This window comes from Dromiciops gliroides, chromosome 4 (assembly GCF_019393635.1).
Source record: "Dromiciops gliroides isolate mDroGli1 chromosome 4, mDroGli1.pri, whole genome shotgun sequence".
Lineage (NCBI taxonomy): Eukaryota > Metazoa > Chordata > Mammalia > Microbiotheria > Microbiotheriidae > Dromiciops > Dromiciops gliroides.
This window is the reverse complement of record NC_057864.1, coordinates 462,830,853-462,848,070: the sequence shown is the minus strand read 5'-3', so window position 1 is coordinate 462,848,070 and position 17,218 is coordinate 462,830,853. Positions and strand designations below refer to the sequence as shown.

At 47.0% G+C, this 17,218-nt stretch overlaps 1 protein-coding gene across 5 annotated transcripts in view; it reads right to left on the bottom strand.

Moving 5' to 3' along the window:
* Positions 1 to 3,770: 3,770 nt before the first annotated feature.
* PIPOX (pipecolic acid and sarcosine oxidase) overlaps positions 3,771 to 17,218 on the bottom strand; it is a 98,660-nt gene continuing 85,212 nt past the window's right edge. For all 5 annotated transcript variants that reach the window (XM_043999900.1, XM_043999904.1, XM_043999903.1 and 2 more), the window contains 6 exons: positions 9,390 to 9,603; positions 8,428 to 8,610; positions 6,694 to 6,840; positions 5,488 to 5,646; positions 4,812 to 4,887; positions 3,771 to 4,469 (listed from right to left, as the gene is read on the bottom strand). In XM_043999900.1, the coding sequence (XP_043855835.1) occupies positions 4,339 to 4,469; positions 4,812 to 4,887; positions 5,488 to 5,646; positions 6,694 to 6,840; positions 8,428 to 8,610; positions 9,390 to 9,603 (910 nt within the window). In that variant the 3' untranslated portion in view covers positions 3,771 to 4,338. The remainder of the gene's footprint in view (positions 4,470 to 4,811; positions 4,888 to 5,487; positions 5,647 to 6,693; positions 6,841 to 8,427; positions 8,611 to 9,389; positions 9,604 to 17,218) is intronic.

The following is a 17,218-nucleotide window of genomic DNA, read 5'->3' as shown; positions in this document are numbered from 1 at the left end:
AAGAGAGACGCTGGCTTCCCATGTAGTCAGACCTCCTCTTGTTCTCCTTCCCACCTCTCACTAGGACATTCTTTTTTCTCCCTCATATACCCTGGTGGGTACAAAGAGAGCTGGCTGGGGACCCCTAGGATAATGAGAGTGAACCAAGAGAGGCTCCCCAGTGGGAAAGGCATCAGACCTCAGGACCTCCCTCAAGATCTTATCACCATTTTGGATGAGAACAGACCCTTACATGTACTGAGAGAAATTGTTGTTTGCCCTTCATTCCCAAACAGGACTATGACATCGGATGATGTCATGACTTGCAGTGCATTGAATTTAAGTGAGAGAGGGCTGTGCAAGATCACCAACCTCACTCTCTCCTCCAGAGCCATCTGGGTCCAGTGGCAAGATGTGTGTGTGTGTGTGTGTGTGTGTGTGTGTGTGTGTGTGTGTGTGTGTGTGTGTATCAGGATGACTGCAGATGGCCTCGGATGTTTAAGACAATTGGGGTTAAGTGACTTGCCCAGGGTCACACAGCTAGTAAGTGTCTGAGGCGAGATTTAAACTCAGGTCCTCTTGACTCCAGGGCCAGTGCTCTATCCACTGTGCCACCTAGCACATAAGAAATACGCATGAGACAGTCCTAGAAAAGTGTTTGTGGTCCTGAGGCTGAGGACTTGAGGTAGGGGCTATAGTGGATAACACATGAGGTTGGATTGGAAAGGCATGTTCGGTGGAAAGAGTGCTAAATTTGGAGTCAGAGTCAATGTGTCAATCCGGAGTCTAAGCAAATCACTTAACCTCTATGGGCCTCAGTTTACCCAACTACAAAATGAGAGATTTGGATCATTAAGATCCCTTACAGTTCTTAATCTATGAACCTATAAGTGGAGGCTGCTTCCCCTGGAGAAGAGAAGACCCAGGGGGACATACTAGCTCTCTTCAAGTTATTTGAAGGTCAGTCATGTGAGAACCAGATCTAGGGTAGAATTAGAAACAGTAGGTAGAAGTTGCCAGGAGGTCAACTTAGTCTTAATGTCATGGAATGTTTCCCAATAATCAGAGGTGTCCAAAAGTAGGCTAGGCTGCCTTGGGAAGTAGAGAGCTCCCCTTCCCTGGAGGTCTCCAAGCAGAAACACAATGGCCACTTGAGGGGTATGTGATAGTAAGGGATTGCTTTCTAGAATGGGAGTAAATCCATTCCAACTCAGGGATTCTGTGTAATATAAAGAAGTGACTTCATCATTGGATGGCATCATGGCATAGTCAGTCAGCACAACAAACACTGAGCACCTACAGTGTGCTAAACTGGGGGTCAGTCAATAAACATTCATTAAGCTCCTACAGTATTCTAAAATGGGGGTCAGTTAATAAACATTCATTTAAGTACCTACAGTGTGCTAAGCTGGGGGGGGTCAGTCAATAAACACTTATTGAGCACCTATAGTGTGTTAAGCTGGGGGGGGGGATCAGTCAATAAACATTCATTAAGCACCTACAGTGTACTAAACTGGGGGATACAAAAAGGAGCCAAAGACAGTTTCTGCCCCCAAGGAGCTCACAATATGATGAGGGAGGGTGAATACTGCCAGCCTTTGTTGCAGAAGGACGTGCTTCAAATCCCACCACTGACAGTGGTGGCGATGGCCAAGTTGCTCTTACCCTCTGTTTGAGTTCCCCATCTGTAAAATGGGGGATAAGAATTCCTGTTGTACCTACCTCATAGGGTCACCATGAGGCTCGAATGAGATAATGTATGAAAAGTGCTTTGAAAAACCTTTAAGTATTATGGAAGGAGAGTTGCAGCTGGCTGGGGGAGGAGGGTGGCAACCAGCTAAGCTGATGAAGGGGAAAGAAACTCATTATTATGGGCAGGACAGGCTGCATTTTGACCCACTGAGAAAATCAGTACCAGCTTACAATCCTTCCCAGGCTCTGGGAAATCAAGTTGTAGACCCAAGAACAATGAAATAAACTCCCTCTCCTTTCAGTTCCCCATTGACTCCGTTTCATATACCGGACTCCTCAGCACAGTGTCATGGAGTGCGACGAGTGTGGAGGGAGAGGGTCTTCGTTCAGATGCCACTCCTTGCCCATGTGGCCTGGGGCCAATCCCATCACCTCTCCGTTTCCTCCTCAGTACAATGAAGGGGTCATTGTCCCCTCAGGTCCCTCTCAGCTTAAATCTATTCCCCTGTGATACTAAGAAAAACTACTATTTATATAGTACTTGAAGGTTTACAGTGGGCTTTATATATGTTTTCTCGTTTGATCAGCCGTTGTTCCCTGAGCTGCAGGGTCCGATGGAGAGAGCCCTGGACTCTGAGGCAGATCTTGGGTCCAGATCCCATTTCTCTCCCTCACTGGTTGTGTGTGGCCCTAGGCAAATCAGATAACCTCCCTGAGCCTCAGTTTCTTCATTTGTAAAATGAAGGGGGGCAGTTAGGTGGTGCAGTGGATAAAGCACTGGCCCTGAATTCATATCCGGTCTCAGACACTTGACACTTACTAGCTCTGTGACCCTGGGCAAGTCACTTAACTCTCATTGCCCTGCAAAAAATGAATGAATGAACAAATAAATGGATGGATGGATGGATGGATGGATAGATAAATGAATAAATAAATGAGAAAATGAATGAATGAAGTAAAATGAAGGGTTCCTTCCAAATCTGTATCTGTGATGCTGATGGGATGATCCTCTTTCCCCAGTTCTCCTGTTCTCTCGGTGTATCCTGACTTCTCTGTCTGACTTGAACTGACCCTAAGTAAAGAAACTCCTTGTTGTTTAGTCATCTTTCTGTCATGTCTGACTCTTTGTGACCCCATTTGGGTTTTCTTGGCAAAGATACTGGAGTAGTTTGCCATTTCCTTCTCCAGTTCACACGACAGATGATAAAACGGAAACAAACAGGATGAAATGACTTGCCCAGAGTCGCACAGCTGGTGTCTGAGGCCAGATTTGAGCTTGGGTCTTCCTGATCCCAGGTCCAGCATCCCATTCACTGCGCCACCATAGAACAACTCCTAGGAGTCCCCATCTGGGTGCAACTAGCTCTGCCTATCCCTATGGTTCTCCCATTTACAACACCTTCCCCCATCCCTCCCACCCCAGCCCAGGGTAGATAAGACCTTCCTCCCTTCCAAAGCAATTAGCACAAGGCTCGTCCAGCTCTGAGCTCACGTGGTTTCACTAAATGGGAACAATTGCAATGATAATAAAATGGCACATTTAACATTCAAACATGGAGCAAGGTTTCTAAGTGAGTGCATCTCTCTCCAGCATCACAGCTCCATCTCTACAAGCACCTGACAATACACCTTAACAACAGAAGAGAGAGCCAAGCCTGTGAACAGAGCCAGGGACTTCATGAGGAAGGAAAGGAGACTACCGAGAGGGAAAGGAAGGTTGGGGGATGGGGAGAATGCCTGCAAGTGATGGGGGAAGGGTGGGGTGCGGAGGGGATGACGCCTGGAGCCTAATAGAAATTAGATCACGCAGACTTAAATGTAATTAAACACACGTCGAGTCTTTGTCCTGATTTTGGAGGGATTTGTGACTTTCAGAGTTGGGCTGGAGGATGGGACTCGGAATACCAGGATGATTAAAGAGATCATAGAGGCTGGCCTCTTCATTTTCCAAAGGAGGAATCTGAGGCCCAGAGATGTTGAGTGACTTGTCCAAGGATGAACAGCTAATAGGTGGCAGAGCCGGGGCTCAATCCCACGGCTTCTGGGACTTCAGAAAATGAAGGAATCCTTAAAGCTGTACGTAACCCAGAGATCAGTCAGTCAGTCCAACAAGCGTTTATTATTCTCCTTTTGTATGCGAGACACCAGAGGCTCCAAAGCCAAAAGGAAACAGTGAGGGAAACAATGGGACGCAAAAAAGGAAATACAAACTATGTATCCATCGATCAATCAACAGAACCCTATTTGGAAGGAGCCTCGCCGACACCCCCAACACCTTCTCCAGGAGAGTGACATCAAAGGATTTTCCCTGTCCTTAAAAAGCAGCAGAGAAGAAAATTCTATCGACTCCTTTGAGCTTCTGGCCTGCCACCCCCCCACCCCCATTAAGAAACTGGTCTGTAGACCCCCATTCCTCCCAGCTCCGGCATATCTGAACTACTTTTAGGGGCAGGATTAAGTAGTCATCCAGAGGGACTAAATGAGTTTAGATCAATCAAGAAGAAAAGGAAACATGGGTGTTGTCTCACCATCCCTTAATCTGGGAAGTCTCCCTTCAGTCAGTGAGCTTTCAACTAATCAATCAATCAACATTTATTAAGCACCTACTATGTGCCAGATACAATGCTAAGCACTGGCAGTAGAAAGAGGAAGATGTTAACCAGGGGTTTACAGAGATGCGTTATTCAGGCCCTGGAAGCGTCTAATTTGAAATGGAGTCGGATCGTAGGATAGGGTTGACCCCGTACTTAGTTCATACAGGACCTTCCCCACCACAGGGGACAGCTTGAAGCCATGTCCTAGGGAAAGGAGAAAAGAGTGTCAGCTGCTCTCAGAAACACAGGCTCCTTAGGAATATGGTCTTCTACCACCCATATAAGCAACTAACTAAATTCTCTTCTCCTTCCCCACCAGAGCCAGAGATTGCTATCTGTTGTGGTGATTCCTCGATTCTCTATCACCCCAGAGCTCAGGTACAGTTTTTCTACATTGCTGCACCTTCAGAGCCTAATGTCCCACTTCAGTGCCATGGGGAATTCCACTCTTTCTGACACCAGGCCCCAAATCAGACCACCCCTTCAGCCTCCCTGAACCACCCCAATCCTTTCCCCCAGGCCCCTCCTCATAGCCTCCATCCTCACCTGAGAATCCAGCCCCAATGACGATGTTGGCATGTTTTGGGTGCCGATCCAAAATGAAATTCTGATCTGGGGTGTTCTGCAGGAACCATTTGTAGGATAAATGCTAGTCATTACAGGGCATGGGGTGGTGGAGAGGAGTGCAATGTTTGTGCAGGGAAAGGGGAAGGGCTAGGCTATTTTCTGGAGCAGGAGATGTCAGGATACCTCGGGCAGTGTAAGTTTTCTTATCCCCAGCATCTTCGATGACTGCCAATCTCCCCTGTGTGCCCATCTGTCTGTCTCCTAATATAAGGCTCTGTGCACAGTGGGTCCATGGTAAAAGCTCATCAGCTAACTAATCGAGATGCTTCAGGCCCTGGTGACAGCTGTCACCTCTCTATGTCCCTAAGACATGCCCAGCTGGGCAGCTTACCAATCAATCCTGGATGGGAGCTTGGGAGGATGCTGCAAGGGACCGTCAGGGCTGGACATGGCTTATTAATGATAGATAGCAATCACCCCCTGCATGCCTCCCTCCGGTAGAGAAAAGACAGAGGGTCAGAGGGAATAAGCCACTATCAGATGTTGTAGCTACACAAGATCAGTGAAGGGGGCTCCAGCTTTGGCCTTCACCCTTTCTCCCCAGGAGGGAGCCCTGAGTCCAGGGACCCCGATGGGGTCCTCAAAGACCCCTTACCGTGTACATGCATCGTTCCATTATGGCAGGCCGAGGCTGCAGACTGGGGAGGTAATCTCTCACAAAGCTGCTGAGGATCTGGACATCTGCTACTTCTGAAGATGCTGAGGGGCAGTCCCGCTCATCTGGGTCAGCTTTGTTGCCATGGTGATAACAGACCTGGCACCCAATCAGGGCTGGCTTCAGCAAAGAGAGTCTGCCTCCCATGCAGACCCCACCCAACTGAAGGGGCTGGAGCTGCCCCAACACAGGCAGGGGAGAAAGGGTTGAATTGCACTGCCCCCCCCCCCTCTAGACAGCACAATGACAACATTGGAGAAGCAGTGTGGCTCAGTGGGAAGATAGCTGGACCTAGCATCCAAAGACCTGGGTTCTAGCTCTGTTATTTACTAGCTATGTGATCCTGGACAAATTCCCTAATCTCTCTGATCCTGCATTTCTGCCTTGGTAAAATGGGGGGCATCAAAGAATATTTAAAGTTGGAAGGCTTCATACTTTAGACTTGGAAGGCCATCTGGCCTCACCCCCACATTTTACAGTCGAAGAGATTTGTCTCACATCACAGAATGAGTAAGGGGATTTGAACCCAGGTTCCCTGCCCTCCAGAACTGAGACTCTTTCCACTATACCAAAGAGCTAAATAAGGCCCCTTCTAGCTCTAAATTCTGTGGCATTGGGCTATGCATGGAGTAGTGGATAGGGCATTGGGAAACCTGAGTGCAAATCCCATTTCAGATATATACTAGCAGTGTGACCTTGGGCAAGTCAAATGACTGCTCTGTGCCTTGCTTTCCTCCTCTCTGAAATGAGTGTTGGATTTGATGCCTTCCAAGGTCCCTTCCAGCTCTGAATCTATGATTCTATTTTATATGTGACATGACACATGATTCATACATAGACATGATATGGTATGGATGCAGGGACTGATGTGTCCTCCTCATTGCTGCCAGAGGGAGGTGTCCAGATGTCCCATCCTTATGGCCACTCTGTGTTCGGAGCCATGCTCAGTCCTCCGAGGCTCTTGGAGAGAATGTCCTAATCACAGAGCCCCAGGACATGCAGGCGTGGCTACTGTGGCTGAGGTGGTCTGCTGCCTCTGCTCATGGGTGTGGGGGTGGGAGAAGCGTGGGGAAGGGAAAGTATTGAAGGAAGCAGCCTCAGTCCTACCAGGGTGGCAGAATCACCGGACTCTGCTCCCCTACTCACCTTCACCAGCCCTGGGTACTCTCTAGCAGGCAGCCCATAGATGTGGTGGGGAGCCAGGTCTGGGAATGACCCGATAAAGCAGGGAAAGTTCTTTCCATAGCTCCCAGGCACCTTCTCTCTCCAGTAACACACATTGATCCGCAGGGCCTAGGATAGAGGTGGGAAAGGGAGAGATGGAGAAAGGGGGAAAACCTGAAGCAGCACCTCCAGGGAGAGAGACGGAGAGAACATGGAAGGCATGCGGCAAGCCTCTTACCCATGGGGCCTGACTTTGGGACTTTAAACTAATCCGCCTCTGTTTGCATAAACAGTAGGAAATGTTTAGAGAATCGAAATGAATTCTATACTTACGCACTTCCTTGATCTCACCAGTACAGGCATTCTACTGGTGCAAATAGCAACCTCCTTCCCCCTGGGTAATTCTTGTTCCTCTCTTTCCCCTGATATTTTCCACAACAACTCAACTCAACTACAGGTGGCTCATTCATTCACGATCAAAGCACACTGACCATCACTCATGCTTGGAATGTTATGTCTCCTCTTCTCAGAATCCCCAGTTCCCTTCCAAAGCCAGCCCAAGCACCTCCTCCTCCTCCTCCTCCTTCTTCTTCTTCTTCTTCTTTTTTTTTTTTTGGTGAGGCAATTGGGGTTAAGTGACTTGCCCAGGGTCACACAGCTAGTAAGTGTGTAAAGTGTCTGAGGCCGGATTTGAACTCAGGTCCTCCTGAATCCAGGGCCGGTGCTTTATCCACTGTGCCACCTAGCTGCCCCCAAGCACCTCCTTCTAAATTAGGGGTTCTCAGCTTTGTTGGTGTCCTGGACCCCTTGGGCAGACAGTCTGGTGAAGTCTGTGGGCCCCTTCTCACAATAATATTTTTAAATGAATAAAATAAAATAAAGAAACCAATTCTACTGAAAGTTACCCATTTAAAGACAACAACAAGAAATTCATAGATTCTAGGTTAAGAACGTTTGTTAAGTGGATAAAGCACAACCCTAGATTCAGGAGGACCTGAGTTCAAATCCGGCCTCACACACTTTACACACTTACAAGCTGTGTGACCCTGGGCAAGTCACTTAACCCCATTGCCCCACCAAAACAAAACAAAAAGAAATTAAATGAGAATTAGGGGGGAGGGGAGTTTTGTGACCTGTGAAAACCGGTAGATGACACAGGAAAAGTTTAGAAACTCAGAAATACATAAAATACATGTATAGTATGGTATAATATCAACACATTTTATCTTTTAATACCATAAATATATGTAATTTCTTTTTAGAGCTAAAATATGACCAGATACTTAACCAATTTTATAATAAGATACTGTGAGTACCCCATAAAAGAAAAAGAAAAAATTCAGACTTTTCTGAAGGGAGGGCCAAAAAATTTTGCACAGATTTTCCAGATCTTGGGGGCACCGTACCCCTAATCCCCACAACGTGGAAGGGATAACTATAGCATGTATGTACTACATATGTGCCTGTTATATACCCTGTTGAATTGTAAGCTCCATGAGGGCAGGGACTGTTTTTGCATTTTCTTTGCAACTTTAGTAATTAGCCTTACAGGGCCTGGCACAAAGCAAGTGCTTAATAAATGCCCATGCACTGACTGATGCACAAGAGTCATTCAGTCCCTGGGCCATCTGTGCCAAGTCCCCCATCTCTGTTCTTCTGCCTCTTCCCTCCCCTCCCCAGCCCAGGCTGTGTCATATTTGGGCTGTCCCCATTTACCTGCAGAGGCAGTTGCATTCCCAAGGGGAGGAGAAGCTGGTTAGTCCAAGGGCCTGCAGTAATTACCAAGCTCTTGGCTTGATAGGTCCTGGTGGCGGTTGTCACGGTAACTGGGTACCCGGGTTTTATCTCTACTACTTTCTCCCCATCATGGATCACGCCTCCTAGCTGTCTGATTAAATCCTAAAAGGGGGAGAAAAGGATGGGGGTGTACAGAGGGAGAGAACGAAATCATAGATTGAGAACCCAGAAGGGTCCTTAGGAAGACCCCCTTTGGTAGTCTGATGAAGCCTATGAGCCCCTTCTCACAATACATAAAATAAACTACACAAGATTGCAAAGGAAACCAATTTTATTGAAATATAGCCATCTATCTATCTATCTATCTATCTATCTATCTATCTATCTATCTATCTATCTATCTATCTATCTATCTATCTGTGTTTTTTTAAAGCCAAATTCCAGGGCCCCAGAATTTTTAATCTGATCTAACTTCCCCTATCTAATAAATGATTTGCCTAATCACATAGATTGAAAATAGTGGATGTAGAATTAGAACCCAAGTCCTCTGACTCCAGATACAGTGGTCTTTCCAGTACGAGATGCTCATCCCCAAAGACAGACCAGGGGATTGTAAGAGACAGTCCTGTGCTGGACAGGAAAGAGCACTCAGAATCACAAATCCCTCTGCCATGTCTGTAGGGGACCACTGATTATGAAAGGTGTGTCCCTTGCATGGTCCAGTCATCTCAGTTCCCACATTCTCAGGGAATGGCCTTGGTCCTTGGTAATAGCATTGCTATCCAGTGGGAGCCGATTGGTACCTAACACCTAATCCACCACCCTCTCCCTTGGAATGCTGGGCCTGGGTAGGTGGTTGTTCTCCTGGGCCCTCCAACCCTTCTCCCACTCCTTCCCCTTTCCCTGTCTCCCTCCACCACCCTGGTCATGTAAGATATCACCTGTAGGGCCTTCAGAGCCTTGTCAGCAAACAGGACACCCGCATGTGGCTCCCAGATTCCCACTTGCTCTCTGGGAAACCGAATATTTGGAAAACACCTCCTCAGCTCTTCAGCATCAAAATACTTGTGTTCTGCACCCTGCTTAGATAAATTGTCCTGAATGGTACGAATCTCTGCTTCTTCCTTCTTTCCCAGCACCAGTAATCCTGTCTGCCTGCAGGAAGAAAGACATTCAGACAAGGGTGGGGTCACAGGATCTTAAAGCTAAAGGGGGAAGGGAAATTCAGAAGACATTTAGTAGAAATCTTTTCTTTTCTAGAGGACAGTGACTTCCCCAAGGTCACACAGAACCAGAATTTAATCCAAGGTGCTTAGAATCCAAATTCAAAACTCTTTCCACTGACAACTCTGAGAAATTATCCCATTGGCCTCACAGCTAGCGTAACTCATCACGCTACAACCTATCATATTCCCTGTCCTCTCGTTTCTTCATTTTGGTCTTGCCTCTTTCTCTCACTTAACTTACCTTCCCCTCCCTCCACTCTTTCTGTCTGTGTCTCTGCAGTTCTTTCTCTGTCTCTCTGTCTATCTCTGTCTCTGTCTCTGTCTTGTCTGTCTGTCTGTCTGTCTCTCCCCCTCTCTCTGTCTCTGTGTCTCCCTCTCTTTTCCTCTCTGGGGCCCACTGTGTGCACTCCTTGTCTACATGTCCATCTTTGTCGGTTTCATCTCTTGATGCTTCTCTCTGTGTGACTGGAAGACATTGTGGTCCATAACAGAAAGGTTGCAAGGAATGGCCTCGGTGTCGAGAGCACTGGGCTCTCTGATGGTAACTTGTTATCTGACCTTGTTATTTCTCCTCTCTGGGCCTCAGTTTCCTATTCTGTAAAATGGGAGGGTCCCCTCCAGCCCTGACAGTTCACAGCTCAGGTTATCTGTGATCATTTCTCCCTGAATCGTTCTCTGCTTTCACCTTGCTAGCTCTCCCTTCTCAGTCTGTCAGACTCTCTCTGACAGTTTCCCCATCTCTCCAGCATTGTCTTGTGCTTCCTTTTTTTGTAGGGATGGTTGGAGAAGGAGCTGCACTGCAGGGGGTCGGGAGGAACAAGGGGGAATGGCCCTGGGGGCTGGGGTTCCTCCCCACAGTCCCCTAGGTCCCAACAGCCCTGGTAACCACAGTCAGCTTGGTACATTTGCCAGGTACGGAGCACAAAGCTGGTAATAACCTATAATGGAGTCTCACGGATATTACATGCTTCCAAATCCCACATTATCTGGTCAGGGGGATTAAAGAGAAGATGGGGAAGGGCAGGGGAGGGGGAGGGACACAGTGGGGACCCTGGGGCTGGTGTTGTACACAGACCTTCGCAGTGTGCCCAATTCATTTGCCATGGCCCCCGCCTCCCTGGCATTCACCACCAACAGGAGGGAGACAGAAGGCTTTTCTGTGCACCTTCAAAGCTCATTGGAAGGAAGATAGCGGAGCAGCCGTAACAAAGAAAGAAATGAGCTCTTCCTATGTGTGACCCCAAGGGGAGATGCTTCCTTTAAGCTGGGCCTCACCAGGAAAGTCCGCCAGATCACCTCTGGGACCTCCGGCCAATTGCTTGACTATTTATCTGGACTTCCATTTTCTCATCAGTAAAATGAGGGGTTTGAAGAGATGACCCGGCATCATGGGACCGGATGTTCGGAGCCGAAAGGTGATCAGCACCAACCTCTCATTTTACAGAAGAGGAAACTGAGGCCCAGAGAGTTCACACAGGATCTAGAGTTTCCAGGGCCTTGAGGGAACTGGATGAGGTGATCTGGAGGTCCCTCTCAGTTCTAAGTCTATGGTCCTGGTCAGCAAAAGCAACTAGGAAAACATTTCTGCCCCTCTTCAGATTCCAACTTCTCCTCGTGCACTTTGGAGATTATTAAGGAGGCCTATGCCTGACTTAAATCCTTCATGCTACAGTGTCAGCGTACAAAACCTGTCCAGAGGGCTAGAACAGGCATGGCCTGGGCCTCACCTGGGCTCTTGCCAAGGAGTATGATGTTGAGTCCCTGATCCAGTGGTCTAATTGTAGGATTGCAGCTAGAAGGGACCTTAGAGGTCATCTAGTCAACCCCCTCACTCACAGCTAAGGAAACTGAGGTCCGAAGAGGGGGAGTTACATCCACATAAGTACTAAGTAGTCAAACTGGGGCATGAAGCCAGGTTTTTAAAGATTTTTTTAAAAATATATGTGTATAGGGGACCTCTAGGTGGTGCAGTGGATAAAGTACCAGCCCTGGATTCAGGAGGACCTGAGTTCAAGTCCAGACTCAGACACTTGACACTTACTAGCTGTGTGACCCTGGGCAAGTCACCTAACCTTCATTGCCCCACCAAAAAAATAGTTTTAAAAAATATATATGTGTGTATAAAATGTATGTATGCATTTATATACACAGAAAATCCTTATATGTGTATGTGTATATATGTGTGTATACAGAGAACCACATGCACACATTTGTGTATATATAACATATACACATTCATACACATACATATCCACAAAAACCTATACATACAAATGTATGTGCACACATTTCTATCTCTGTGTGTATGTATTCTCCCTCAGGTTCTCTGACTCCAAAGCCAGCTCTTTCCACCAAGCTAGGCTGTTTTCAATAATAGCCCAAATCTATGTAGCAAGTTTACAGTTTGCAAACCACGGTAGATAGAGATATAGATAAAGATATATAGATATGGATATATATACATCTCTCTATCTATCTATCCATCCATCTATCTATCTAATCTTATTAGAGCTTCACAATATAACACCAAGGCCTTGTGGGGTAGGTGCTACTAGCCTTCTCATTTTTACAGATGAGTCAACTGAGGTTCAGAAAAATCAAATGACTTGTCAGGGTCACTAAGCTAGCAGGCATCTGAATTGGCACTTGAACTCGGGTCTTTCTGAGTTCTTTATGATAGAACAGAAGCTCTTGAAAGCAGAGATAGTTTCATTTTTATCTTTGTATGCCCAATATCTAGCACAGTGCCCGACATGTGGCAGGTGATTAATAAATGGTCATTGATCGATTGATTGATTGATACCTGACACCAGGTCTCAACCTTTACCCACTCTGCCACACTCTCTTGAATCAGAAGGAAGACCTCACCACAAAACAGTGGGAAAGTGTAGAATTATGAAGTGCCCAATGTTGTTCTAGTTCCCAAATTAGATGAAAAGGTAGAGGAAATCGCATGACCCCCCCCACACCATGGCACAGCCATCATGATGATTTGTAATCATTCCTCTCTAGTTCTCTGCCCCCGTGGCATTTACTCCTTATCCCAGCTATTGATCTAACAGTGGGAAATTTTCCATCTGAATTGGCGATGCCTGCCGCTCCTCCATTCTGGAGCTGCGTTTGGGAAATTCTCATTTTTCGTAGATCACGGCTGAGCTATTTGGCCTGGGGGAAACGGTGCACGGCTGGAGAAGACAGCTTGGATTGGAGGGAAATTTTTTTTTTGACCATTACGAGCAAATCGGAAATGAATGTAAAACACTGCCTGGAAATGCAAAGACTTGTCATTATGGGAGATAGGTGAGAGACTCCGGTGGGAAATATCTAAAGAATTGGAAATCAGTCAATCAAGACAGGGATCGTAGAAGGCCCGGCTTCCCCCCCACCTCTACCCACTCCGCTATGAAGATAGATGACTTCCAGAGGCAGATTGAAAATCATTTAAGTGCTTATTTTCTTAATGGCCCTTCCTAGAGCCCAATAAACAGGCTGCCCATTTTGCATTAATTTCTCGTCCCCACGCTTCCTGGGACTCCTTGTCCACTCAGCTCTAGGTTGTTGAGTTTCGGATGAGCAGGAGAAGCTGGAACTTAGGCAGCTAGGGGTAGGAGCCATTGTGAGGGACTGGGGACTGACCAGCTGAAGTTACCATGGAGAGGAGGGTCCCAGTAGTGTCCAAGAATTGTTTCATCATCTAGCCGGAGATGCTTACGGCTTACTGTCAGTGTCCTGTGCCTTTGCCTAGGCCATCTCTCAGACCAGGGATGCCCTTCCTCCTCACCTCTGGCTCTTAGAATCTCTAGTTTCTCTCTCTCTCTCTCTCTCTGGTGGGGCAATGGGGTTAAGTGACTTGCCCAGGGTCACACAGCTAGTAAGTGTCAAGTGACTGAGGCCAGATTTGAACTCTGGTCCTCCTGACTCCAGGGCTGGTGCTTTCTCCTCTAGTCTCTCTTAAAGTTCAACTCAAAAACTACTTCCTACATAGACTCCCCTGAAATTACATTGTATTTGCTTTGAATATATTTATGCGTGTAGGGCAGCTAGGTAGTACAGTAGATAGAGTGCCAGTCCTGGAATTAGGAAGACCTGAGTTCAAATCCAGCCTCGGATACTTAACCAGCTGTGTGACCCTGAGCAAGTCACTTAACCTTGTTTGCCTCGGTTTCCTCATTTGTCAATCGAGCTGGAGAAGGAAATGGCAAACCATTCCAGTATCTTTGTCAAAAAAAACCCCAACAGGATCATGAAGAGTCAAACGTGACTGAAACGACTGAACAACCACAAAAGTGAGGGGCTGGTTATGGCGACCTTTACGCATCCATCCCACTCTAAAATCTAGCCCCTATATTCATCATGCACGTACAACAAATTCTTGTTGGTTAAGTGATACTAGGAACAATGAGAGTGGAGAGGGAGAAAGGTCATGCCTGATTCCCCCTGATTGAGGCATAAACCAGTCTGTCTTCCTACTACCAGGTTGCAAGAGAATGATTGACAGCACCCCTGTGAGCAGCTCATAGAATGTCAGAATGGCAAGTGACCTTCAAGATTTTAACTGCTTCATTTTCCAGAAGATAGAAATGCCCTCAGAAAGGAAGTAACTTACCCAAGGTCACATGAGCAATAAAGAACAGAACTAGGATTTGAAGTGACAATATATACATTGCTTACCCCCATTCATTTTTTTTTTGGTGGCACAATAAGAGTTCATTGACTTGCCCAGGGTCACACAGCTAGTAAGTGTCAAGTGTCTGAGGTCGGATTTGAACTCAGGTCCTCCTGAATCCAGGGCCAGTGCTCTATCCACTGCACCACCTAGCTGCCCCCTAACCCCTATTAATTTTGCTAACACCTTTGTCACTGGGTGGGGTCAAGAGCCATTTGTTGGGGGCAAGAAGTAGCAGGAGGGAAGCAGAGAAAAGTAGAGAGGAGATGGAGGAGTTCAATTTCCTCCCAGGTCTGTCATGCTAGAATCCTTATCAATTTTCCTGGGCTGTTTGGGACCCTGGGCAACAATTCTCCTCGAAACTGTGCCCTGGGTGAGGGAGCAGGGGTGGTAGATACAGAGAGCAGCATTTTTTTATTGGAGGAGGGGGACTGAGACCTCCCACAAATCCAGGCAATTTGATGTGCCTGGGAACTTCCTCCCCAGAGCACCCTTGGCTACTCACTCCCTGACCTCACAGGCTGCCCTCATACCTCTAGCCCAGACCTGGGGCTGCCTCCTTGCCTCCTAGTCCCCAATTCGATCTGTACATCTGTAGTTGGTTGAAATGAATAAAACTCAGGGTGAGGGACAGAGCCAGATCTTCTGGCCACATCTTAATTCTAGTGCCTTCTCTCTGATAATTATTTCCTATTTATCCTGCGTATAGCTTGATTTGCATATCTTTGTTTACGTACAAATTTGTTTACATATGTGTTGTCTACCCTATTAGATTGTAAGCTCCTTGAGGACAGGGACTGTCTTTTGTTCCTTTTTGTATCACCAATGTTTAGCACAGTGCCTGATACACAGCAAGAACTTAATAAATGTTTATTGATTGATCATTGATTATTAATCTCAAGGAGGAGAATCGGAAACCAGCCTCTGCTGTCTCCAGCTTCTGAAGAGACTCCTGTTCGTTCTGTTTCCTCTCCAGCTCAGTGGGATGAGGTGGCATCAGTTAACAAAGACTGCTCAGGGCTGGGGACTCAGCTGACAAGGCAGACACTTCTGTCGACAAAGGAAGCGGCAGCTGCTGCTGTGGGGGCCACCAGTTCGCCTGCAGCTGTACCGCCTGCGGCTGTGATCTTGTCTGATATCTCAGCTAAGCAGGGGCAGCTGGGGTCAGGAGCAGGATGGTGGGCCTCAAAGGGAGAAGGCGGGGCGGCCAACAAGAACTAGGGCCTCAGGGCCTCTTCTCTCTGTCTCCGCTGCCTGGGGGACACATCACAGAGACTGGCTCTGCATTGATGATCTCTGGGTCCTGATTGGTGGGTTGAAGGAGTCTGAAGGCAGATCTCCCGCCCCCACCAGATCTGGGACTGGAGGTAGTGGAGGCCAGGAGAGAGGAGCTGACCCAGCTGAGGATTCTTAGCTTAGTCATCATAATGACCAAGCATCCATTCATTCCCTCATTCAATGAGAGCAAGCCTGGCATAGCAGAAAAGAGTCAGGAACACCTGGGCTCCACCTCGGCCACACACTGACGGGTGACCCCAGTCGAGTCCCCTTAACCTCTCAACGCTTTAGACAGTGCCAGGAAAGCGCTACCTGAATTAGTGGAGAGAATTTCCCATATACTAGGGAACCACAGGCCCAGACCTTACCCAATTCATTCAACAGGCCTTTATATGAAGGGCCTCCTCAGTGCTAGCTCTAAAAGGCAACAACCATCATATCCCAAGGATCAATCCTTAAACAAGCATTTATTAAGTGCTTACTATATACCAGACACTGTGTGAAACCCTTTACCACTTTCTGATCCTCATAACAACCCTGGGAGGTGAAGAAACTGAGGCAGAGATTAAGCGATTTGCCAGGCACTATGTTTAGTGCTATAATAATAACAATAATAACAACAACAATAAAAACAGCTAACATTTACAAAGTGCTTACTGTGCACGACCATGCACCATGCTAACTAAGCACTTTACAAATATTATGTCATTTGAGCCTCATCACAATCCTGGCAGGTAGAGGCTATTATTTCTACTTTATTGTCTGGGGGACAGCTAAGTGGTGTGGTGGATAAAGCAACCGGCCCTGGATCCAGGAGGACCTGAGTTCAAATCCAGCCTTAGACACTTGACACTAGCTGTGTGACCCTGGGCAAGTCACTTAACCCTCATTGCCCTGGCCAAAAAAAAAAAATTAATACATACTTTATTGTCTGGGGTTGAGTTTGAACTCAGTTCTTCCTGACTCCAGATCCATCTCTCTATCCATTGCCCGAATATTTCTGTTAAATAGGAATTAAGCTCATTTAGAGAAATAACAGGATTTATCCAACAATCAGAGTATCACTGCTACTTTGTGCCAGGCCAGACTGGGGATACAAAGAGAAAAGAAATAGACCCTGCCTTGAAGTCTCTTGCACTCTATGGAGGAAAGAGAGAGGGCAGAAAATATGGACACAGGATTATAGATTTATCTGAAATCCAGCCTCAGACACTTACTGGCTATGTGACCCTGGGCAAGTCACTTCACCCTGTTTGCCTCAGTTTCCTCATCTGTCCAAGTAGCTGGAGAAGAAAATGGCAAACTACTCCATTATCTGTACCCAAAACCCCCCAAGGGGGCTGCTAGGTGGTGCAGTGGATAAAGCACTGCCCTGGATTCAGGAGGACCTGAGTTCAAATTCAGCCTCAGACACATGACACTTACTAGCAAGTCACTTAACCTTCATTGCCCTGGAAAAAAGAAAGAAAGAAAACCCCAAATGGGTGTCACAGAAAGTCAGACACGACTGAACAACTTAGGTCCACTGACCCTGAACAGATGCCTCCTTTTCATTCTGGTCTCCCCCATTTCAGAAGACCAGAGAAGGGTGGGGGAGGGA